Here is a 26,051-nt window from a genome sequence, read left to right on the forward strand (position 1 = left end):
CCGTGGTGTCTTTCACTTTGGATACATAAATACTCCAGTACACGACTACGGCTCTGACAATCTGCAGTCCCTCTTGACAATTCTCAAGGTGAGTGATCCTGAACTCGATGTAACCGGAAAAGCGTGGGTTCGGAATATGATGCGCAGCTTTACCAATTCCATTTACTCCCTTTCGCGGAACTCTTGCTTCGCAGTCGCAGATATATTGCATCTGCTAAGGAAACAGCAGAGGGGCAGATAGCCATAGGGCGTTATAAAATAAGGAAACAGATATAACTGGAACCAGTATAACGGGACCAGTAAAACCAGTATAACTGAAACCAGTATAACTGAAACCAGGAAACAGCAGAGGGGCAGATAGCCATAGGGCATTATAAAATAAGGAAACAGATATAGCTAGAACCAGTATAACTGGACCAGTATAACCAGTTTAACTGAAACCAGAAAACAGCAGAGGGGCAGATAGCCATAGGGCGTTATAAAATTTACAGTCTGTCGGAAGAAGACAAAAGGTCTCTGTTTTATGTATGGCAATAAAATTTGCACATAGCTAGAACCAGTATAACCAGTATAACTGGAACCAGGAAACAGCAGAGGGGCAGATAGCCATAGGGCGTTATAAAGTTTACAGTCTGTCGGAAGAAGACAAGAGGTCTCTGTTTTATGTATGGCAATAGAATTTGCACATTGAATTGAAAAGAGTTCCAGTGCGCATAACTGAGCAATAAGCAGGTTTGTTTTGGCTCATTTCGAACTGACGAAGCTGTCGTTTTTTTTTTTTTTTTCAGGCTGTATCCAATCTAACGCACGAGCAGAAAATTCATCCAGTGTTCACTGCGTTGGCCACCAAGATGCACACTTCGGCTTGGACAAATGCTACCGCTTTGCTTTTCAGGTGAATGCATGGCGGAAGCTTGGCATTTTGTCTCAAGCGCTTTTAAGGCAGTGCAATGGAGGTGAACAAAAATCTCTATCCATGCTGTTAACTTGAACCACATAGGTCTTCACATAAAACGGCGTATATTAAAGAGGTGGCCTGAAAACCACATAGATTTTACGGGTCACATCCGCGTCATATTTGCAAGAGTTGGGAACAAAGTGTGTGATCCTGCGTTTAGCAGACTTGATGTTTTTGGCAAGTTTGAGTGAAATAAAACCCAGACTGCGGCGGCGTATCGCATAGTTTTGTGCAGATACTTGAGCTTTTTTTAACAATAACGGACTCACTTAAATACCTGGTGAATAAAATTGACTCTATGGCCGGCTTTCATAGCAGCACATTCTACGCCTTATTCTACTACAACTTTATGAAACATTGCCAATATTTTTACATGAAATTCTGCACAGCCGTCATAATCGATAGCGTTGGACGCGCGATCGAATCCCGGCCTCAGCGGCGCTTTTCGACGGAGGTGAAAAGCAAGGCGCCCGTGTGCTGTGCGATGTCAGTGCACGTTAAAGAACCCCAGGTGGTCGAAATTTCCGCAGTCCTCCACTACGGTGTCTCTATAACCTGAGTCGCTTTGAGACGTTAAACTCAAAAATCAGATCAAATATTTATGGTGCGCTTTCTGATTTAAGGGATATAAGTGCACATAAAAAATGGTTTTATTTCCCGGTTATGCCATCATGCCCCCACGCAAAAGCAGCAGTATTATCACCTGGTTGAAAGTAACTCTGTTTAAAACTTAAGTGTTGCCTTAAAATCGTCAGTTGACGTCATTATCTCTGTAAAATCGGTTTTTGTTTTCTTTATGTCAGGAAGTACGGCGCAAAAATGGAATTGGTCTCCGACAACAGGCTTTTTTTGGTTTTCAGGGAAATATACACGCCGGATTTCATCGTTTCTATTGCGCACTACTCATTCGAGGACAAGAAGTTCCAGGGTGGTCTGATTGTTCCTCCGACGCTGCTGGAATCGTCATCTCACATCTACTTCACGAGCCTGGTACGTGAAATGCTGTTATTGAAAAAGACGAGATATCCTTGCGTCAGGGTTTCTCATCAGTCTTCTGAGTGCTGAAAGTTCTAATCGAGGGCGCTTTTAGCTGATTTTCAACAAACGTGATCGTGTAAAAGCATACACGTCCCTTAAAAAAGGCACTGGAGTCGATCGTGGCGCAGTGACCTCATAGCGAGTGACCCCGTGATTTGTACACGAACGGATATTCACAGACACATAGTACATCTTACAACATACACATTGTACAGTCTCGTGTGGAATCTCTACGCCCACGTACTTTAGCTATTGCAATGTGCGTTTATTTTCAAAACTTCAGAAGTAAGTCAACTACGACAGTAGGCGGTGTAACCACACAAGCTCATCACACATTTGGCGGGCGAAGCGCAGATTCTGACGACATTTTTCCTGTGACGTATAAAAAGGCAGTAGTTCTTGCGAAGAAGTCAGCACAGCGTGTTTGTAAATACTCAGTATTCATGTATATTCTGTACAGAAATCAGCGCATGCGAGCATCAAGATGCTGGCGGAGGAAGGCATCAACGCTACCTTGGTCATTTCTGTGGGTATGTTCGGTCGCTGGTACCGACCCCTCTATCCTGACTCGGCGCTACGCGACGAACCCGGCAACTATTCGCTGCTGGCTCTGTGCTCGGACATCGACGAATTCCAGCTTGATAGCTTCACTCAGGTGAGGCTGTCTACTTTCTTGCCGCAGGAAATGGAAGGATACCTTACGTAAGAGGCTACAGACACCACCGCTACGCCTCTTTCGGAATTGGTGCAGCTAAGCTGAGGCAGTCCACAGTCAGCCAGTTAATCGCCATAATAATCAACAATATTTGCCCTAAATGGAGCAGAAGCACAGAAACGAGCCCTTTCAGTTCTGACTGTGAGGCGCGGAGCTTTGGGGAACTTTGTATTTGTTACCCAAATTGCTTCTAAAAGCCAAAGAGTGCTCACCGGCACTCCCTGCTGACGACACTTCGCTGTCAGATTACCAACTATGGTCTTCATTGTTTTGCCGCGGCCGAAAGTAAAGGTGTTTCATATACCCCTCTCAATAGTATTTAAAGACTAAATTTTTGATTAAGAGAAGCGTGTTTTTAATAGATTCGACTGCGATATACCGCGAGCTTATATTTCACGGCAGCTAAGACGTTTTACACAAGCTGGTTGACTAGTACAGAACAGTAATATTTTGCTTGGTAACTTTAGGGTATTTACGTGCTGAGAAACACTTATCTTAGCTCAAATAATATCTGTATGAGTTTCAGAAATGTATAAAATTTTGTGCTCTTCGCTTTTGTAGCGCATCACACAGCTGTGCTTATGTCATGTGCTATTTTCCTGCTTGCCGCTTCCAGCCGGGTGCTGACAAAACCTAGCTGAGAGATGCTCGCTGGAAGGCGGGCCAAGCGCTGTTTGTCCCACTTTATTAATTTCCAGCAATGCAGTGGCGAAGAGAATAAAATTTTCGAAAATTTAGATGCATCTATCGATTATATTTGTGGTGCCCGGAAATGTCTCAACGAATTAAATAAAAAAACCTTATTGTAGTAGTTTGAAAAAGGCACACACAGAAAAGAAATGAACAACAGATGTGAATGGTTATGTAAGCGCGTGCGTGGTTTTCGTTGCTAGAAGGTATAAATGAACATATCTGATAAACGTAACTATTTATTATAGCGTTACCCTGTGTATTTTGGCGTGTTCATTCCCGTTCGTTTTATTCATTTTGCCGGAGGTTAGCCAGCCTGCAAATTAGCGCGTTATCGCTTTAGTCGGACGGATAGTGCTGCTGAGAATTCTCCACCATAATAAGGGCTGTTTGAACTCAAAAAGAATATTTGTAAATACATATTCACAGACTTAGGCTTAATATATTGTACGAGATACGCTCTTCAGATACGGGTATGCCAATGAAGGACAATTAAGGTCCCTTCATACTATAGGGTAGCATCTCGGGTTCAAGAGTCCGAGTGGTATTTGTGATGTGTAGCTTAGACAAACACACAGGATAGAGTGACGTTAACACCTACATATTTATTCGTGCAATACAATGGAGAAGGGTCTACACTAAACAAAAACGTATTCAATGTCTAAATAGGGGGAAAAAAATTCATATTCAGCCATTGCTGCCACATTCACTTTTTTAGCCCCGCCGGGGTGGCGCAGTGGTTACGGCGCTCGGCTACTGTTCCCAAGGACGCGGGATCGGATCCCGACCTCGGCGGCCACTTTTCGATGGAGGCGAAAAGCAAGGCGCCCATGTGCTGTGCGACGTCAGTGCACGTTAAAGAACCTCAGGTGGTCGAAATTTGTGGAGTCCTCCACTACGGCGTCTCTCATAGCCTGAGTCGCTTTGGGACGTTAAACCCCACAAACCAAACCAAACCAAAGATAAACTGCGATAACGCTGTTGTCGGAGTCCGTTCGGATATTTTTACAGCCCCGCCGGCTTAAGCCGAACCGGCCACTGGAGCTACGTGGAGAGGACGTAGTCACATTAAGCAAACAGGGGGAAAACTGAATGCCCACCCTGTTGCTCTGTGCTGCCCCATTTTTATAACGTCGTTGTGCATTTCACAGCTGGGCAATTGCTGGATGCCAAGGAGTCCAGAAAAGAGCTTTTGCTGATGTTGTCGCTGTGTTCTTTTCTTTACTTCAAGGTTTGCAAGAATCCGTCATACGAAGCGACCTACTATGACAAAGAACTGCACGCAGAGGTCGCTTACAACAAGGAACTGGAAAGGCTGTTCGTGTATGACAACGAGGAGGCGCTAAGCCACAAGGTGAAGTTTCATGTCGCAAACAATTATAACAATGAGTAATCAATGAAAGACAGTGGGTGTGTAAGCAGTATACTGAACTACAGCTGATACCTTCTGCTGTTAGGGGCGCCGAAACTTACAGGAAGCGTACAATCTAAAGCGCTTTGCTCTACCCTTCAGCAAACAAATGCAGTGAAATTTTGGAGCTCGTTAGGAGACACAAGGGCTGTAAACAGGACTGAATCCAAAGAATACATAGGGTTGCTTTTTATTTTTATTGTTTTTTTTTCTTAGAAGGGATGGGGGGGGGGGGGGGGGCTGATGAAGGTGAATTAGTAACGCAATCATGAACATAGCTGTTTAGAAAGCTGAAGGAAGATAACTACATGCCTACGGTCAGAACTTCTTGGTTCTGCTTTTTTCTGCAATTTTGTAATCTAATATCTCCATGAGTACAATATAATTTCGCAGTAACCAGCAAAGAAAAAACATGGGTTGTAGTTCACCTCTGGCTAGTCCTAGTTGCATTCATGCCGGGTGTGCCGTCTTCATGCCGGGTCTTCATGCCGGGTGTGCCGGCCTACAAGCTACGAAGAGGTTACCACACGTCTCTGCATCGGAGGAATATTTCTAATTACACGTCACTGATCAGAAATGACTGTTCAGTCATTTTGCGGAGGGGAGAGGCCATTTCCAGCACGTGTTTTAAATTACCGAAAGTTTAAAATTTCCAGCACATGTTTAAAATGACCGAAAGAGCGTCTTAAAAACAGCACCCTAAATATTTCGGAGGGAGGGCTGCAGCATATCATCTTTAAATTGCAGAGGGTTCCAGAAAGCTTTTTTTATAAGTATTCGCTGTAAATAAACTCGCTCGAAGATCATAATCATTTCGCTGTTACACTGAACCTCTATGCTGTTATACAAAAGCTTGTGTCGGGTTTCAGAAATGGAAATATTTCTCGTAGTGCTCTGAGAGAGAACACCAACATGATGAGCTGGTCACATGATTTAGGCAATGCAAAAGGAGCATTGGAGACCAACATGCTTCCAACACAATCAGACATGCTTTGAATCTAACCGCAGCCGTGGCCTAGTGATTAGAACGCCCGTCTCGGCTGCGGGATGTTTACGGAGCTTCTCCCAAGCGCACACGCCTAGAAACGTCGAGCGTCAGGCCGGGGGAAGCTTGTATCCATTTTCAGCGGTGGGTGTCCGGCGGTGGGTTTCGAACTAAGCACCTCCGACACTGCCAACTGTTATCTACTGTGATGTACATTCCTTAAAATGCCACCTTCTGAAGTGTCAAATGTCAAAATAACATACCACTTTGATTGTCCAAATCGAGCAGCGGAAGGGCAGTGCTCACTTAAATGCTCAGCTTCTACGCGTCTTGTGAAAGCCTTGTTTCGCCCCGCGGAACCTAAATGCTTCCCACGTGTTCAGCTGCTGATAGGATATCGTGTGCCAGTTGTGATTGGCATGCTCTTCTTAGTTCTGTTCACGGTGTTGGACACGAAGAGTCCAGAGGTTGGTCACCGATGTTCTGCCTCACAAAAAAATCGCCGTCAACCAGTGTGGCTCTCAAATTCACCTAATAGTTTGCAATAAATAAATCATTTCTGGCACCTCTCTAAATTATTCTCTGTTACACCAAGTTAGTATTGTTGTGTGCAAAAACCAACGTGACGCAGTTTTGCATTTTCTCTAGGAGTTGAATGAATTCAATAACAAATTTAAACTTGTCTGAATATATTACAACAGCGTGTTGCTTCCTTGTATCTTCTCCAGCTATGCCAGTCAAAGGGTAGCGTGGGCGGTGTAGCGTACGGCGTGGCTGCATACAACCTGGAGAAAGAAGACTCCGAGAACTACTGTGGTCAGGGCCGCTACCCGAGGCTGGTGACGTTAAGGAAGCTGCTTTCATACTTCAATGAGCCTCATACTTGGCCCAATGCAGTTGATGACTGTGAGTCGAGCCCACATACCATATCTACTTGATAATGATCGCGTACCGATTGAACGGTGGGAAGGGCAGCGTCCATGGAACGGTTTAGGCGGCGTCCGTTGCTCAAAATTAGAGTGGCAGCAAATTTAGATTTGGTCACCACATTGCTGTGCGGTGCAAGAACTTAAGAAGATATAATAGTATTTCCTGCTTAAACGTAAAGTTCTATATAATATTGACTCATAAAACGTTGCCCCCTCTGGGGTGGCGCCGTTGTTAGGGTGCTCGACTAGTGTGCCCAAGGATGGGAGATCGACATCGTGTGCTGTGCGTTTTCAGTTCCCGTTAAAGACCCCAGGTGGTCGAAATTTTCAGAGCCTTCGGCGTCTCTCCATCGAAACGTGGCAGCAAAGGCCGAGATTCAATCGCGCAGCTTTGGGTTGAGCAGTCAAGTGCCCCAACCGTCTATCTGTTGAGTCAACTGTGGCTGCTGAAATCATTTTCCTCTGCACTAAATATCACCTTGTTTTAAAGCATATGGTTGTCTTAGCTCTTTAAACAGTTTCGTGCCCTCGGTAACGTCAAAAGGATAAACCTTAGCATCCCAAGAAGATGCGTTACTCCGATAATATCATGGCGATTTCCTTTCGGCGGGACCTTCCGAAGCAATGGTGCACTGTACGAATATGGTAGGACACCTAGGCTGCATTTCCTTATCAGTAGCATCAGCGGTGGCGGTCGCAAGCCGAGCGCAAGGAAAGGGGGGCTGCTATACTGAGATTCTGTCTACTTAGAAAGCCGCCTCTAGCAAACCAACTTTTATTTAATTCTGACCCTTTAGGTAACTCTGCGCATAATCGCAACCGAGGCTTCCTTGTTGACGTTTGTCCTGGTCAGCCTATCGCTGACAGAACACCTCAGATGCTTGTGATGCCTACCATTACATTTTCATCTGTGGTAAACAAGTTAGGCTGTATGGGTAGCATAAATTGATAATACGGGTGTGCAAGAAATATTAAGCTGCCATCTTGTGATGCCGACAAAAATCAGGGTCTCACTAGAGACGTTTTAATATGCTAAATATGGCAACATGTTTGCATCCGTGTATTCAGATTGCGCTGTCAGGAACTGCACTGTCATGAACTTTTTAACGCACTAGTACCAGGGACTGCTATCCGAAGAAGAGCTGCTTTGTGTCTGTTTGACCATTCTATTTTTCTCGCGAGGTTTGGAAGTTCATTTGTGGAATAGCGCGAACGAGAAAAGGGCCGAAGAAAAAGAAGACGACACGGGCGCTGGCGCCCGTGTCATCATCTCTTTTCTCGATTCTTTGTCTCGATTGCACTATTTCATAATATCAACGACTTCCCCAATACAGCGTACTGTTAAATTTGGAAGTTCATGCGAGGTGGGAATTAAATTAACTCACCGCTACCCTTGGACCCTATGAATGAAGGTGTTCACATACAGATTGGTTAAAGCGGAGATTTCTCTCTGTGGAGCTCCTGCGAAGTTGTGCAGCATGTTCCATATTATATTTCCACCGGGATAAGCCGAGAAAACCATGTAAATACAGTGCTTGCCATTCTAGTACAGAATAATTCGTTTAACATCAAGCTAATCCACGCGGTTATTGTATTTCTTTTTGTATCAATAATGGATAACAAAATGCTCAAACTGCTACAGCCTCCAGAGATATTTTTACTGTTTATATTGCCGCATTACATCATGCCTTGTTGTGCCATATTCAGCCATGCTGTGTTGTAATAAGTTGGGTCCAAGGCGGGCTGTACGGCTCCATGGCTCTGAAATATAGCTACGGAGTCGGGCAGGGCTGGCGGCGGCATTTCCACTGTGGTCGTTTGCCATAAAATATTAGAGAAAGTTAAATAACCGTATTGGGATACACAGAGCCCACAGCTATGGCTACATGCATATGAATCCTAGAGCAGCGAGATGACAAGATGAAGCTGAAGCACAATTATCTCGGCTCAACGATTTTAATAGTTCACTAAGAAGATTTTTCTGTGTAGTTATCACGACCGGCTGAAGAGTAAACGGCTTTCGTCTGTACTACTTGCTGGACAAAACAATTTTTTATTGCATGAAAGTGGCAATTTTGGATGCCCGAGATGAAGCACGTAGAAGGGTTGAGCAGGCACTCAAAACTGATTAAAACAGTAACGTACTCAACGCCGTCTTGTAGATGTGAAGGATAAGCTGCGCATATGATGTCTGTCATAACCAGTCAGATTCTTTATGCAGGGCAGGACCAAGCATGCATTGAGTCACCATGGTCGATCCTATGAGGTTTTGGGCAGTCTTCAGAAGATATGTTTGTAAAGCGTCAACATAGCTCACGCGTGTTTGCAGAATGCAGTTATGAAGAGCTAATACACCCGACGCTTCCTCGTGTGTCGGCTAAACGATTCATTGTGTGTCCTAACTACGTATCGCGTCTCAAATTATCAGGTTACTCTCATAATGTCAATAGATTGTGATTTGTGTGCTTCATTCTTCTTGTGCTTCATCCTTATTCGGCAATCTGTATAAGCGAGCCAAAAATTTTTGTTATCTATATTTGTCTTCCCCGTTTTGCAGGTCTCGAGAAGACATTCACGCCTGCGATTCGAGGTAAGTGAATCAGGATCATATTTTAAGGCATGCTGATTGTCTAAATACCAAGTATCTCATTCATTACGAAATGATCTTCCCAAGCTCGTGTTTCCTGTTCGCGTATACAGCTCGCGTAAGAAACCATGGCTGCAGCGCATAGTTATTTTAGTGATGGTAAATGGGGGAAATAAGTAAAAACACTTGCTTTTACTCAGGTTTGAATACTCTTTACATGCCGCAGATTGGTAAAACTTGAACGTGACTGGCGGCACACAGTCTTCTTTCCCCTAGTGTTCATGCTCGTTTTATACCATGCCCTTCAGCTTTTTTCAAATGGCATGCTGAAGTTTTGTGCATACTATATATTATCGCAATCCCTGACTTCGGTTGGTGTCAAATACTTCAAATGCCATGGCTAATCGAATGTAATGTGATACTGGTAGCCAGCAAGAATGAGAGATAACTGCATGTATGTTGAAGCCACTAGAGCAACTACAACGGCATGGGGCCACGCATTTTATGCGCACAAGTGAAAAAATGCAAGGTTAGAAAACTAAGAAATTTATGTAAATATAATGTAAATATAAACTGGTGGATAAGAATTGAGAAGCGCAATATCTGTCATATTTTGGTCGACACCGAAACCGCTCTATAAGGGAAGGAAGGGGCGAGGTCAAAGGAAAAGAGAAGAAGGAAGAAAAACTTTAAGTGCAGAGAATGTTCTGAGGCAGAGTAACCAAAGCAAACAGATCCGTTAGCTGGCATGAGGCTAGCTATGCCCGCCACGGTGGTCGAGAAGGGTGCGGAAAATTTGGGAGAGAGTTTCTCTGTTATTTTTTTCTGTGGTGAAAAGAAGTGTATAGGTAAGACCAGGGAATCTCAAGTGCTCGGTGCTGAAATTTGTAGTCCAGGCAATGAACTAGCTCGTTGCTTGAAATTCTAGCCTGACCAGAAAGCTACATGATATTGACATTTCGGGGCAGAGCTTAGGAAGAGTTTCTTGCTTCGTGCAGATCATCTGTAGTTCTGCAGTATGACCCGTAATATTGGCGCGTATACCTTGTATTGAATCAGTGTGCATGGTATATCTTGAAGGAATATGCGGTGCTAGAGAGGCCTTGAATCCTGGCAATTATTGGTAGGGTCTCTGAGGTCGCCGTAGGAGGATGATCAGTGTAAACTCCGTGGGTTTGTGTAAGCATCTCGCTACCACTCTATACTGCATAAGCTACTCCAAGGTTAGTTTCTGGCGCGTCTCTTTAAACGATCATCTAATCAATAGGTTGGGCATGATTGGAAACTCGAGCAGAACGCGTGCATTGGTTTCATCTACTCTTGAAAACTTTTCTTGAAATGGGTGATTCTGAGGTTATCTGGAAGCAAAGATGGCGGTCTCTTTGGCCCTCCTTTGGAAGCATTTAGCGGTCTTTTTGGCCCTCCGAGAGCACTGCAGAATCTGCAGTGGAAAATGCGTAAGACTAATCGTTGCTCCTGCCCACGGTACATCGCGCGCCCCTTTTAGAACACAACCGGCGTTCTGTTGAACGCATCAAAGTACACTTTCTGTTACCAGATTTTGCACCTTACGACACAGCAGATTTTGTGAACCACAAGTCGTGACTATGAATACGAATTTTCTACGGCTCAACACAAAACCCTTAACCATGATTTAGCCACAATTCCTAGATAATGTCTCCCATCATTATTTACGGCAAACTACGACTCACACGACTGTGACAATGATACCGTTTAGGTACCCCATGTCGTAAACCCCGCCGGGGTGGCGCAGTGGTTACGGCGCTCGACTCCTGTTCCCAAGGACGCCGGATCGAGTCCCGGCCTCGGCGGCCGCTTTTCGTTGGGGGCGAACAGCAAGGCGCCCGTGTGCTGTGCGATGTCAGTGCACGTTAAAGAACCCCAGGTGGTCGAAATATCCGGAGTCCTCCACTACGGCGTCTCTCATAGCCTGAGTCGCTTTGGGACGTTCAACCCCACAAACCAACCAACATTCAGACAGAGAGAGAGAGAAGAAACCTTTATTTAGCCGGATAGTTATATAGGGCCGGGCCGAGTTATATTGCCCTACTAGATGGCCAGCAGGTCAAGCCTGTTAGCGACCTCGTAGGCGCGCTTGAGGATCCGGTCTTGTATGCACGGGTCCGAGCTGCGCAGCAGGGTCTCCCTGTCATCTTGATGCAGGATTTCTTCTAATTCTGGAGGTGGGGGGTCCTCCTTGCATCCCCAGAGTATATGGTTGAGGGTAGCTCTTTCATCGCACAGTGTGCAGTCGGGAGAAAATTGGCTGGGGAAAATATGTGAGAGAACTACCGGGTTTGGAAAGGAGTTTGTTTGGAGTCTCCTCCAGGGAATTTCGTGTTCTTTGCTTAGACGCTTGTGCGGGGGCGGAAACTTCCTTCGTTCAAGGCGGAAGTGGTGGGTTAAATCATGAAATGATATAAGATTAACCTTGGCTGTCCCAAGAGCGGAGGTGGTCACCGCCCGGCCGACTAAACCTCGGGCTGTCTGGTGAGCCGCCTCGTTTCCAGAGTTGCCAGAATGTGCCGGTACCCAAATCAATTCAATGTCCCTATCTGGGACGGGAATCTTATTAAGAATATTGACTGCTAATTCAACTATCTGATGACGTCATATCACGCGTTGCATATTGCTTCCACTTTTTGTGCACACATTTTGTGGGCACCTTTGGTGTCAACACAGCCTTTAAGGTTTTTGCCTTAATAAACCGCTTCGCTTGGGCCGTCGTGCCGCGACTGCGGGCGCTGACGTCTTTGCATCGTTGAGTGGGGAAAGAGCGGGTCAGAGGCTGCAAAGCCGCCATGTTAGTTTGCTACCTAGATGTGGGCAGTCACAGGGCTGCTGAGCCCAACCTGCCCGATAAGCCCAGAGAAACGACTCGGTTTCATCCACGACTACTGCTGTTATAGCTTTGTATATCCGGACTTAGCTGAGCTAAGCCACTTAGAATTTTAAATAATAAGTGGTTTACAGAAAAGCAAGGGCGCAGTATCTGTCACTTTTTGTGGACACCTCGACCGGTGGGAGTGAAAGTGGAACTAAAGAGCAGCCGTAGTGGCGGGTTTCGAAATAATTTCGAGTACCTGGGAATCCTTAACGTGCATTGACATCGCATAGCAAACGGATGCCTCTCCTTTCACCTGCGAATATTGAGGTGAGGCCTGAGTATCCCCAGGTGGTTGAAATTACTCCGTAGCCCTCCACTATGGCTCCTCTTTCTTTCTATCCACTTTCACTCCCAGCTTCCTCCCTTCCCTTACGGTGCGTTTGAGGTGTCCACAGAAAACAAAAGAGACAGTTACCGCGCCTTTCCCTTCCTATAAATAAATAAATCCTTTCACCTGCATCGAAACTCAGCCACCGGCGGTCAGGTTCAAACCAAGGTATTGTGGTGCAGTCGTCGGCCGTCTTAACCATCGGCCATCGCACCGGGGCAACTCACTGATTGATTGATTTATAGGTAGGGAAAGGCGCGGTAACTGTCTCACTTGTTTTCTGTGGACACCTCAACCGCGCCGTAAGGGAGGAAGGTGGGAGCGAAAGTGGAAAGAGAAAAAAAGGAGCCGTAGTGGAGGGCTACGGAGTAATTTCGACCACCTGGGGATCTTTAACGTGCGCTGACATCGCACAGCACACGGACGCCTCTTCGTTTGCTGTGCTATGTCGGCGCACGTTAAAGTTAAATTGGTTCACAGGAAGGGAAAGGCGCAGTAACTGTCACACTTGCTCTGTGGACACCCGAACCGCGCCGTAAGGGAAGGGAGGAAGGTGGGAATGAAAGTGGAAAGAGAGAAAGAGGAGCCGTAGTGGAGGGCTACGGACATCGCACAGCACACGACGCCTCTTCGTTTCGCCTCCATCGAAAACGGCGCACGTTAAAGATCCTGATTCCGACTTGAAGCGTGTCATATCCTACGTATTGATGTGTAAAATAAGAAAATCTATAAAAAAAAACTCGACGACATTTTTTTTATATTTCGCTAGGATAAAATGGTCTGAAGGCCTGCAGAATGTTTCACATCATACGCCCGCATTTTCCATAGACTGGAATGACATAGGCAAAAAGAAGGAAAATATATAAAAGATTCAACCATTTGAAAAAACGCCGTGCAATAGCACGCTAGTTGCAGATTTAAGCTGATTGATTGGCAGTTCTCAAACAGGAGAATTCAACATAGATATGCGCAACATAGTAATACAGCAGCTGCATCATTACAGCTTCGTAGCACGTAGATTTGTCTACGTTAGCACTTCGAAGGAGCGTAGTCATCAGTAGTTCGCGCGCAGTACTTACCAGTATGCTGTTGTGTTTGTTTTCTGAGTACTGTGGAATGGCGTTCTTGCAAGGCCACCCACAAAGAATGATGTTTCCGTTGTTGCAGCGCCTCCGCATGCGCCTCTTTGAGCAGGCGTGTGTGGACGCGGTATCAATGAGCGAAGCTGAGTTTTTGCACAAGTGGTCGACCTACTTCATCGTCCTGCGTGACGGTCTAGTGTCGGCCACATTACTACCATATCGACATATTTTGAGCTGCTGCACTGCGCATTGCTCGCCCGTCTCAGATAAGTAAGAAGTACAGTAGTGTTTTGTATTTTTGTACTTTTTTTTTTGTACGGTTTCAAATAAACTTCTCTTTACCATGAGCAGGCTTGAGATGCCCGTCGTGCTTTATTAGAACCCCCCCCCCCCCCCATCCGTCTATTGTTTTCCCCTCTCTGAGGAATCATGTATTTGAGCTTATTTTGTATAAGTACCTTATAGTATTTTGTATAGTGCTATTGGTCTGTGGGTAATGTGCGTTTTTGTATGTATGTATGTGTATGTATGTATGTATGTATGTATGTATGTATGTATGTATGTATGTATGTATGTATGTATGTATGTATGTATGTATGTATGTACACAATTATTTTTGTGTACTTTATTTATTGCTTATTTTCTTGGCAAGCATCCGCTTCACTATTCACCTGTACTTAAACCATTAAGGTGTTTGTTTCCGTCATGGCTGAATAGAAGGTACCGGTTTTTCAAACCGCATGCCTTTCAAATCATTGGTATGGCTGTCGGATATGCTTTTGTCTGGCCTATAAATAAGACAGAGCTCTGAGAAAACTTAGAACAAAAAAACAGCAAGCAGCGCATCCCGGACGAAATTTGCTCATACATCACCGTAGCCCCCATCCCGCATTTGTATGCATCCTACATACAACAAAGACCGGCGCCTGGCAAGAGTTCGAGCCCTGAGCAAAGCGCACGGAATAAATCAGGAAACGAGATACACTGATGCAGCAAGATACCCGGGAAGACAAGCCCACTCCATTAGCGTCATGGATTCCACATTTACAGAAAAGACCTCTGCAACTATTGCAACAAATGACACTGACGCAGCCGAAGAGGCCGAAATTGCATTGGCGGTCTCGACGAGCAAAGAACACGTCGCCATTCTCACTGATTGACAGTCTGCATGCAGAAACTACAAAAAGGGAAGAATTTCCAACATAGCACTTCAAATCCTCCATCGCACCACGACTCATCACCTCCCAGATACCTACATCATATGGACTCCGGGACACACTCACTTGGAAGGAAACGAGGCCGCCAACGCCTCAGCCCGAGGATATGCTAACCGGGCACCACTTCCAGAGGGATTTCGGAAAACACAGGATGTACCCAAGAAATACACTGAGATCCTCCTGCATTACAGACTTGACAGAAGAAAATATTCCCCACCCCACAAGAAACTAACCAGAGAAGAAGCAGTCAATCTTCGAAAAATCAAAACCAACAGCCACGTCCACGGCACCTTACTACACAGAATCTCGCCCACCACCTACAGATATGAATGCGCATTTTGCAACGTACCAAACACCCTACAACATATGGTGCGGGGATGCAAGGGACCAACTGGTACTATAACCACCATGGCCATAACCGAAGAGCAGGGGGAGACTGTGCTGTCAAGCCCCAGCCTGGAGGATCAGCATAGTCTGGTCAGCCGGACTCGGGAGATGGCTCGGGTCCAAGGCTGCATGGACTGAGGAGGCTGCCCACCTGGGGCTGAATATTTCACGCCTGCTCATAATAAATGTTTGTCTCTCTCTCCCTAGGAAGAGAAATGGTTTTAAAAGTATCGCGGAAATATTTCCCCTATATGAGACATGTACAGAGCACGAATGTGCGTTTGGGTACTTCTCGTCATTCCTGGGCCTTCTTTTTCGAACGAGAATTTATAAAGCCGGGTGGTCCATACAAATAGTATTAGTAAGAGGTCGTTATAATTGTTCCTGTCCGCTTTGAAGCACACGTTACAGATCCCCAGGTGGTCGAAATTACTACGTAGCCCTCCTGTGAGGGAAGAAGAAGGTGAGAGACAGAGTAGCCGCAGGAGCGGAAAGAGCGAAAGAGGAGCCGGCAGTAGTGGGCTCCTCTTCTTAACGCGCTTTGACACCACATAGCCAATGGACGCCTCTCCTTTTCGCCTACGTGGAGGAGGTGGAGGACAAAACATCTTTATTTAGTCAGCGATGGGGGGAGGGAACCCTCAGTCCAGTGTCCGGTTGGTCGTGGCTGCAGTAACAGCGCAGCGAGCCAGCCATTGCTGGCGTTCCTTCAGGGGTCCTGCAGGGCGGCCTCCCATCTTCCATGCAGGGGTGGAGGAGAGGACTTAAAGAAGGGTTAACTTGGCATGCCCAAACCATATGGTAAAGCGTTGTCCGCTCACCGCAATGTGAGCAGTCAGGGGAATAAAGGGAGGGGTACCAGAGGTTTAGGAGAAAAGGTTTAATAAAGGTATTAGTTTGCAGGCGGCGGTAAGTTGAGGCTTTTTGAGTAGACAGGGTGGGAGAAGGGGAGGTATTGTACCGCGAGACAGCCTGTAGTGTTCGAGCAGTTCTGTGTATGTAAGGATCGGGCAGGTATACGTGTGATCCGGAAGAGGGGAGGCTCGGGGAAGGAGCGCGCGAGCGTGTCGATGGGCAGCTTCACTCCCAGGCATCGACTGGTGGCCCGGTATCCATATCACACTGATCCTTTTCGGAGGGTCAGCAACGAGTATTCAGCGGCTGACGGCACCGATGCGTCCGCAAAGATAGTTAAGGCAGGTCGTGCGGGAATCTGATATGATGTAGCTTGTGCATTAGTGGCGGAGGCCAGAGCGATGGCTGTTTCTTCGGCAATACTCGGTTCGGAGGTGCGAAGAGAGGCATAGTTTAGAAGAGTGCCCGCTGGAGATATCACTGCAATGGCCATGTGTCCCTTAACAGGACCAGCAGCGTCTATGCACAGATTATTCGGTTGGCTGTGCCATATTCGAGAGAGGTGAGTGGCTCTTGCCTATCGGCGGTCTTGGTGATATTCAGAAGCATGCATGTGCTTGGGGAGAGGTTTGATGGTAATGGCTCGGCGGATATTCTGTGGCAGATCTTCGCGGTTTTGGGTGGTATAGGGCGGGGCAATAGGTAGAGTTTGAAAGACATGTCTTCACAGTGGACAAGGCCGCTAAGTAGACACGTTGCGCCAGGCGACGTGCTTCATGCAACTCTTCAATGGTGTTATGATCGCCAAGTTGGAGTAAGCGGTCAGTAGAGGTGCATTTGGGAATCCCCAGGGCTGTCTTGATCGCTTTTCCGACAACAGTGTTCAACCGATTGAGCTCCTGCTTACGAAGCGGAAGGTATGGCGTGCCGTAGGTAATGCGGGCGATAGAATGCGTTAACCAGCTGCAGTGCGTCTCGCTCCCTAATGCCGTAGTTTCGATGTTGAAGCACGTCGTTGAAGCATTCATATAATTTGATCGATTGTGTTGACTAAATGATTGCGAGTAGAGGAATGGAGCGGCCGTTAGGGATAACGGGACCGAGGATCTTATCTCCGGCTTCACTACTATCATTTGGCTATCCAGGATGACCTTAATTGACGAGTTGACGCTGTGAGGAGGATGTCGCCGGCGGTCGTCGCCTGCATGGAAACGCAGCCGCAGGCGGTCGGGTTCAAATAAATCAAGGTCGTCATCATCATTATCATCATCATCAGCGTGACTATACCCATTGCAGGGCGAAGGCCTCTCCCATATTTCTCCAATTAACCCGGTTCTGTGCTAGCTGCATCCACTTGACCCCTGCGAACTTCTTAACCTCATCCGCCCACCTAACTTTCTGCCGCCCCCTGCAACGCTTTCCTTCCCTTGGAATCCAGTTTGTTACCCTAAGCGACCATCGGTTATCCTCTTTTCACACTACATGTGCTGCCAATGCCCGTTTCTTCTTCTTAATTTCCACTAGAATGTCGGTAACTTGAGTTATATTTCTGACCCACTGTGCACGCTTCCTATCTCTTAATATTAACCCTACCATTTTTCGTTCCATAGCCCTCTGTGTTGTCCTCAACTTAAGTAGAACCTTCTTGGTTAGCCTCCACGTTTCAGCTCCATAGATGAGTACAGGTAAGATGCAACTGTTGCATATATTCCTCTTGAGCGATACCGGTAAGCTGCTAGTCATAATCTACGAGTGCTTGCCAAATGCGCTCCATCACAATCTTATTCTTCTTGTTATTTTCCTTTCATGGTCCCGATCTGCGGTTACTATCTGTTCTAGGTAGACATATTCGCCTACTACTCCCAGTGCTTCGCTACCTAACATAAATTACTGTTCTTTCTTAAGGCTGTTGAACAATACCTTAGTATTCTGCATATTGACTTTCAAGCCTACTTTTCACTTTTCCTATCTAGGTCACCAATCATTCTTTGCAGTTCATCTCTTGAGTTACTTAGCAAGGCAATGTCATCAGCAAATCGCAGATTATTGAGGTATTCACCATCTACCCTTCTCCCTAACTGCTTCCATTCCAAGGCTCTGAATACTTCCTCTAAGCAAGCTGTGAATAATACTGGATAGATCGTGTCTCCTTGCCTAACACCTTTCTTTATAGCAATTTTGTCACTTTCTTTATGTAGAACTGTGGTTGCTGTGTACATTCTACATGTATCTTCCAGCATTTTCACGTACGGCACGTCTACCTTCTGATTTGCTTGCGGCGGGGGCTAGCCTGCCATCGAATTTTTATTTGTTGTAGGCTGGCATTGCACAAGCCACCACTTCAGTTCTGGACGACGACTGTTGCGGCGCGCCTCTTTCTCTCCCTCTTCTTTTTCTTTCTTCTCTACTTCCTCACATCTGTCGGCACGAGGCAGAGGAGGTGGCTCAGCTACAGAGCCAGTAGTGGGTCTGTGTATTTTTGTTTTCTTCTTCCTGCGGCCACAACTGCAACAAGACATGTTTACTCTTAGCACTTTGAAGTACCAATGTTTAAGAATCATGTTTCGATTACTTTTATGCAGCAGGCATGTTTTCGCGCCTAGTGAAGCGCATGTTTCTTGCCAGAATGCACTAGCAGAGTCATCAAAAGGACAGTTTTATAGAGTTTATGTGCATAGGCATATATGTACTTTGGAAGAGGAGGGGCCAGGCATTTTTGCGGGACGCCCGCAGCAAGCCATATTTCCAATGCTGTATAAGATAACAATGCTCTACACACATTTAAACGAACTAGCAACACCGCTGGGGGAGGAAGAATTCCTCCGACAATTTTCTACAAGATTTATCCTTGTTGCAAACGGCAGAGTGACCGCGCCTATCCTTTCGTACTAGGAAAGGAGGCAAGTGGTTTTGATGGGCATGATGTCCGAATCCATACAGTAAGAAAGCTACACAAGCGTTATTGTTGCAAAGAACCTGTATGAAATATATATTCATTGTTTGTACACGCCGGAGGGCTTGTCAGACCAATAAGTGTCCAAGAAGAAATGTACTTTAGTTTTGATGAATAAAGTAGAAAATAAAATTATCTTAAAAGTGCGAAGGCTGTATGTGTTATAAAATAAATTTATTTTCTTTGTAGCTGAATAGAAGATACTGGTCTTTCAAACCGCAGCCCAATTCGTCGGTATGGGATTTTTTTTAAAATATCGCTGAATTATTTCCCCTATAAGAGACAAGTATACAGAACACGAATGAGCGTTTCTGTACGTCTCGTCATTCCCAAGCTTTTCTTGTTGTTTTTTTGGAACGATAATTTACGAAAATCAGCTGGTGCATACAAACAATAGTAGTTAGAAGTCGTTATAATTGTTTCTGCCTGTTTTGAAGCTTACAAATTGAATATATGGCCAAACTTGCGAATAAAGACTCCGCTATCTTGTGCATTACTCAGCCTTTTGCCACGAGCATTTTAAAACGAAAGAATCAATAGCCAATATATAGGCGCCTATGTAATTTAGAAACATTGACTGAGTCACTATACCTTCACCTCTACCGGAAAAGCCTTTTTGCTATGGCACATTACACTGAATTCACTCTACGCGCTGTTTCTCTTGCAGTGCCGCCCCCTGCGTCACCTCTGATCTGCATCGTGGGTGACAGGCTGAAGCTGTCGATGATATTTCCGGAAGATGGCCTTTGCACCTACGTCATCTTCGACTCGCTGGAGAAAACTGGAGGCACGACACTCACTGGTCCGTACTCGGAACGCCTTCGGCGCTTCCTCATTGCAGCCGCCTTGAGCACCAAGACGGAGTACGGAGCGGGACTCGATTTCGAGTGAGTGTTTACTAACCAGTGTTTTTGTTCACTGTTGGTAGCGATGCTGTTTTTGAAAAAGTTCAGTCGATTTGCGTAGTTAAATAAATGCGACGTAGATGCGCAGCACTCCTTACCCCTTTTATACTTTTCATGCATTTTCAGTTATGGTATTTTCGCCTAGGTATAAAACTTTCTTATGCTGGTTGTTCCGCTTCTGTACATTCTTTATTTTCATTTTTTACATTTTAGTGCAGGTAACAAATACAGTTTCTTTTAATTATTTTTACATTTTAGTGCAGATAAAACAGTTTTATGATCTGGGCTGGAGCGTCCGCAACTGTGACACGCCCCCGCTCCCTCACTGGGTGCATATGTGGCCACACCGCCCCCTCAGCTGAAACGCGAAAAACCCACGTAAAAAATTTCTAGGGACTTTATCGACTTAAGTAGTGAAAGGCGAAAGCCTGAGTGCCGCATTCTGCTACGCAACTGGCACTGATTAGTATTTCATTTAATAAATAGTTGTTATTTATGAAATAATTAGTTATAGGTAGGTAAGTAATTAATAATTAAGTAGGTAATAGATGAATTTCTCAATTAGTGAAAACATTGTAATAATTCATTCAATAATTAGTCAATAATTGGTAATTGATCATCATTGAATATGCCCATATAAGGTACGTATTTGCGCATACTGTGATGGTGCTCTGTGATTGGTCGAGATCTCTATGACATCATCCCGCCGCGCCAATCAGAGCCGCCGCAAAAGCGGGACACATTTTTTGCACGACAGCATGAGCAATAATGGCTTTCGCCTTAAAATTGTAAATTTGCCCCTCCGCGGTGGCGCAGTGGTTATGATGCCTGACTACTGTACCGGAGTATCCGAGTTCCCATCTATCCGTCAGCGGCTGCGTTTCAATGGAGGAGAATGGGTTTCATTTTACTTGGCTTTCAGGAATAGCAAGCTTATCGCAGACGCTCTGGAAAAACCGGATGTCGCTAACAGGTTGGACATGTTACGGAGCCAAGGAATACTTCACTACGGCGTGGTGAACACACCCGTATATGGCTTCGGAAGCGACCAACTGCAGAAAACTCTAGCAATTGTGAAGGTAAGGCACAACTCGGGCTTTCTGGCACACACATTAGTCTATACGCACAGAAACAGTGATCACGAACAAGAGGTTTCTATCTAACAAAGCATATATGCCATACACCATAGTTTCAAAACTGGTTAAGCAGTCACTGTGAACTAGTTCTGGGAATATTTTTGCACTTGTTCTCTATAAATGTTTTGAACCTCTTTTCACGCTAGTCCTTTGCAATGGTGTGTCGTACATAATAACTTCAACAATATCTTTCTGTGCAGTGAACCATCAAATTTGAACCCTACGGTTTTCTGGCTTAATTGTATTTGGTTACGGCGCTAGACTACTGTACCCAAAGACGTGGAATCGAATCCCGGCCTCGGCGGCAGCTTTTCGATGCAGGCAGAAAGCAAGGCGCCCGTGTACTTTACGATGTCAGTGCACGTTAAAGAACCCCAGGTGGTCGAAATTTCCGGAGTCCTCTACTACGGCGTCTCTCATAGCCTAAGCCGCTTTGGAACGTTAAACCCCACAAACCAACCAACCAACCATTTTAACTCTACCTTGGTTTAAGTGGTTGTTCTTTTCAGATGAGTGTGAAACTAAACAAAACTTTTTAACAGCTAGCGTGCAAAACATGCAGAGGGTAACTTTAATATGAAAATAATTATGACAGTGCAGCTGTAATGAATTGACCGAACGAACTCACGTGCCTGATTAAAGTATTAGTTATGGAATGTTGTGTGTTTAGCTTTCGGTATTTAAAAATTTGACTATTCGACATTCGCCACCTAACAGATTACATTGTTACTTTTTTTTCTGCTGACAAAATAATGCTGAAAATCTATTCCTCTATTTAAAAAAAAAAAACAATATGGTACCAAGCTTCGAACAAAGAATAGTCTGCCCAGTTCCCGCGAAAATTCCGAAAGTAAGGAAAAATGAGAGAAGTGCCTTAATTAAACAATGCTGTTAGTAGCGACTCATGTACGTCTCGTCGTGTGACGAGTCGTTGATCAAGACAACGCTTGAGTCTCTGATACTGATTTATGTGCCCCGAGTAATTTTCGCTGCGCAATTAGTCCGTAAGCCCAGCTAAAAGGGCCACGTTGTCTAGATGAGGCCGGCATAAGGGCATATGTTCTGCATGCCACACTGCATGCCAACTCCAACAAGATGGGGCTAGCACATTTCGATGAGGTAATCAACGACCCGTACGCTGTGACCTTGGGGGTGTTGTATGGAAACGCTAGGTGAAACCCTCTACTCCGCTACAAGCACCATAGGAATGCTCAAAACCTCATATCTTTCACGTCCTTTTGTTGAGCGCCCGTAAATATACTTTTATTCAAGTCCCAAAGTCTGCAGAGGAGTACCTTTGCACATCTAAATTGGTTTGTAATCAGGGCACCTTGACGCCAGTACGTCTCTCCCGACATCTGGTATGAAGCTGGTCTTCATATGTCTGTTATCTGGGGTTATGGCGTTGTGAACTTCCCCGGTAACATCAAGGGCACTCCTGTGTTGGTCTGTCATCTTACCTCCAGATACAGGAGCATGCAGAGAGTAGTACGGATGAAGAGAAGAAAGAAACACGGGTGTTTTTCCAATACTTAACACGCCGCCTATTCTTGAGACGCTTATAAAGAAAAGTGACGTCACAGTCATCTCTCGAGCTATCTCTAAAATGAGTCAGTAAACTGTGTTCTGACGGGGATACCTCTATCCCAGAGGTCTGGCACCTCGACTGTGCAGAGTAGTAAACGTCGTAATTGATTCTTAACCACAATGCTCTCCATCGTTATTGAGAGGGTATGTATTCTTACCCCTCAGGCGCGTTGTTTATATTCAGTGCCTGTTACCAGGACACGAAGGCAACTACTTCGATCTCTTCCGTCACCCAGACTGCGTGTCGTTTGCCGACTCTCAATAAATAATCCACTCAAGTATGATCTAGCCCTCGTAGTCATAACATTCGTGCTTAACTAAATGCGAAACCATTCTATTCAAGACCTTTAAAGTTGTCACAGGCGCTTCATATATTTATCCACATTGGCGTTAGGGAATCTTTCGCAGCATTTTTCAGCTCTGAGCTGAAAGGGAGCTTTTAAAATGCAAAAATGCCTTCGATAGTGTTTATGAAATGAAAAGAAGCCTACAAAGCTTTTCTGGCCTAAAATAGAGCTTTTGAAGCGTGTGTAATGACATCGATTACTACTTACACATCCATGCTATGTCTTGCTGTTCACTAATGCAATGCTCTTTTAAGACATGTTCTTCTAAATGGAGTAAAATGGAGTAACACGTCTTCTAGCGCGCCGCCTATATTAGTATCATATTCTTTTTTTGCCCCGGGGTATATTATCGCTACTAAATAGATGGAATTCTTTAAAGTAAATGTTCGGGGCATAGACATGTATACCCGCTTCAAACGCATTTATTTTTCTAATCAATGGGAGAAGGCATTTTGTGGCACATTGCATTTTGTCAAATTCACAGTTGCAGAAAATTGGAACCTCGATTAAAGTCTTCGTAATATCCACAGCATAGAATGTAATCAGATTAGAATTTGCTTCCGTTGCCGATCGTATGTATTCCTTATTTTAATACTGAAAGGCTATCGAGGGCTTGCACATCATCGTGTATTTGATATGGTGCGTGGTAAAATAGACATTACTCTCTTCTTACTTTATTGTATGGTTATTATTTTCTAGAGGGTATTTAGGCTCTTGGATAATGCAAGAATGCTAACGCGACAAAGGATATAAGTTGCTATTATTGGCAGTCTATATTTCCTTGATATCCGCCTTTGTTTTCACGTTCCAGAGGCTGTATGAGATACTGGAAGAGAAGAGCAGGACCGTATTGCCGAGTTACACAATCCTGGCCGTTCCAGTAATGAGCGGTTCCTGGACTGCAGTTCTGGCCGAACACTTCAAGTGAGCCGTTGACTACCAATGAGTAGTCAACTTCGCCTATAAACAGCTGATGCGCAGTTATTTCGGTTATTCGGAGGTCTTTCTCCCTGAATATAATACCACTTGCATAATCCTTGGCACGTACGGAGAGTAATTAGGATACCACTACTGGAGATAGTGATCGGTATTTCCCACGGGAGAATTCTTGTCGGGCTTTGCTGTAATGTTGGCGGAGTTAATGCTGGACCTTATTTTGTCTTCTCTAATTTTAACTGCTGCGGCGCGCTTTTCCAAACAGAAAAATATACCAACCAGACATCGTCGTACACGTCAGCCACTACTCGTACGAGGACCGATATCTGCAGAATTGCCTGATTGTGCCTCCTACCATGCTTCACTCGCTACCTGGAACTGACTACTATTACAGCTTGGTATGCCTGCTTACCTCTGTGATGAAAATAGGCAAATATGTTTCTGCAAAAGAGTACAGTTTGAAGCGGAAGAAGAGCGTACCGCAGTGAAACCAACGCTGCAAAATTTGATAGGCTTTTTCGCTGATTGAATATTACTTTATATATCTGAAGAAATGCGATAGCGAATGACACGTATGAATATCAGACACTTAAAACTGTGAAAGAGGAAAGAGTTGTTAAGGCTTATAGTTCATGCGCAATACCTTTAAAAGCAAACGGTTCAAGGGTATTACGTTGGAGGGAAAGGTTAGAGGTTCGTACATAAAATGTACGAACATATTGAAATAATACGCGAGCTTGAGGTTGGTGGAGGTACTACGCAAAGCTTACCAACATGTTGAAAGAAATCACGAACTAGAACAAAATAGGTTGAGAAACACTTTTTTTCAGATTTGAAAATATGTGAAGCAGAGAACTACGTTTTTCTTTGTAGCCCTAACTATTTGAAATCAGGCTTTCCTTACTTTTGCTGTGCTAAAGTTAATATATAAGTAGCATGAACTAGGTTTTCAGCGTATCTTTTTTTGCATTTATGCAAGGCATGGTAGCCTCAGACAAAAATGACGCCACACTTTTATTGTTGTTGCATTCGACATATGACTCCTCTGCCAGAGGTAGAACTTTGTTTCAATATTGGCCTCTTTTCAGTAGTGCTATGCCTCTAGTAATATAAGCTGGGTCGCAATCTTGCAGGAGACTGCTCACGAGAGCATCAAGAACTTGACGGACAAAGGCGTTAACGCCTCGATGGCCATCTCTCTGGCGATGTTCGGACGATGGTACAAGCCCCTCTATCCTGACCACGGAGACGAGGAAAAGCCAGGAAACTACTCGCTTCTCTCAAGTTGTGACTTTTTTCCCGGCACTCAGCTGGGCTTCGTATTCCAGGTGCGTGCCGTAGACAACTAGTCCATGGAGCTCACTCATTGTGGCATCTCACGTGCATTGAAAGGCAAATTTCGCGTGGCATTCATTCAGAAATTCTAGAGTAGAAAACGTTGTCTGGCCTGCTTCTATTACAGTGAAATTAAACCGCGTATGAGGTAGGCGTTGATTGCTTCTCTGACCCCAACAGGTTTGCAGAGGTAGGTGGTACCAGGTGACGTACTACGACAACAAGCTACACGCCCGTGTAGCTTACAACAAGACGACGAAGCGAGTTTTTGTGTACGACGACGACCAAGCTCTACGCTATAAGGTATGCGCTGCTCTGGCAGGAAAGCTCAAACTGAGGCTGTTATCTGCGACCAAGACCGCGATACCACAGCGTAGCATATTTCAGCAAGACGTTTCCTTTGCATTACGGTCGAGACTCATGAGGACGAGTATAATCGTAGTTTATAGGGACGAAGGTGTATTATTATGCATTATTTAGAAACCCTCTTCACAGTCTGGTTTCCAGTAATCACGGATTACGAAGCATCTCTTTCCTGGCCCCCACAGGAAGACGCAAGATGATTCATACCTACCCTTTAATACCCGCAGTAATTGGCTACGTACGTTTTGATTCGACGCCTTTTTATAAATAAGTCGTAAGGTCTGAGCGTGTAGAAAGTTCTGTTCAAGTGTCAAAGCTTCTGGTGTGAAAGGTGTGCTGAACTAGTATAAATACGATGCTCCTTGCCCCTCACAACACCTTCTTGTCTCTAACTGCTCC

At 45.0% G+C, this 26,051-nt stretch overlaps 1 protein-coding gene and 1 pseudogene across 1 annotated transcript; both read left to right on the forward strand.

The window, feature by feature from the left end:
• The window catches only part of LOC146178866 (uncharacterized), a 307,017-nt pseudogene that overhangs the window by 253,017 nt on the left and 27,949 nt on the right, over positions 1–26,051 (forward strand).
• On the forward strand, positions 1,778–6,735 carry LOC146178867 (uncharacterized). Its single transcript, XM_084579587.1, has 4 exons — positions 1,778–1,948; positions 2,457–2,651; positions 4,633–4,755; positions 6,526–6,735. The coding sequence occupies exons 1-4, from the start codon at positions 1,778–1,780 to the stop codon at positions 6,733–6,735; spliced, it is 699 nt and encodes a 232-aa protein (XP_084435713.1).

The sequence above is a fragment of the Amblyomma maculatum genome, chromosome 9, assembly GCF_055883805.1.
Source record: "Amblyomma maculatum isolate TAMU_Amacu chromosome 9, ASM5588380v1, whole genome shotgun sequence".
Lineage (NCBI taxonomy): Eukaryota > Metazoa > Arthropoda > Arachnida > Ixodida > Ixodidae > Amblyomma > Amblyomma maculatum.

What these genes read in the sequence shown, in the direction of transcription:
- LOC146178867 (XM_084579587.1), top strand. Translation starts at nt 1,778, where the DNA reads ATGGAATTGGTCTCCGACAACAGGCTTTTTTTGGTTTTCAGGGAAATA. An exon ending in ACATCTACTTCACGAGCCTG is followed by an intron (nt 1,949 to 2,456) that starts GTACGTGAAATG and finishes TATTCTGTACAG; the next exon opens with AAATCAGCGCATGCGAGCAT. An exon ending in AGGAGGCGCTAAGCCACAAG is followed by an intron (nt 4,756 to 6,525) that starts GTGAAGTTTCAT and finishes TATCTTCTCCAG; the next exon opens with CTATGCCAGTCAAAGGGTAG.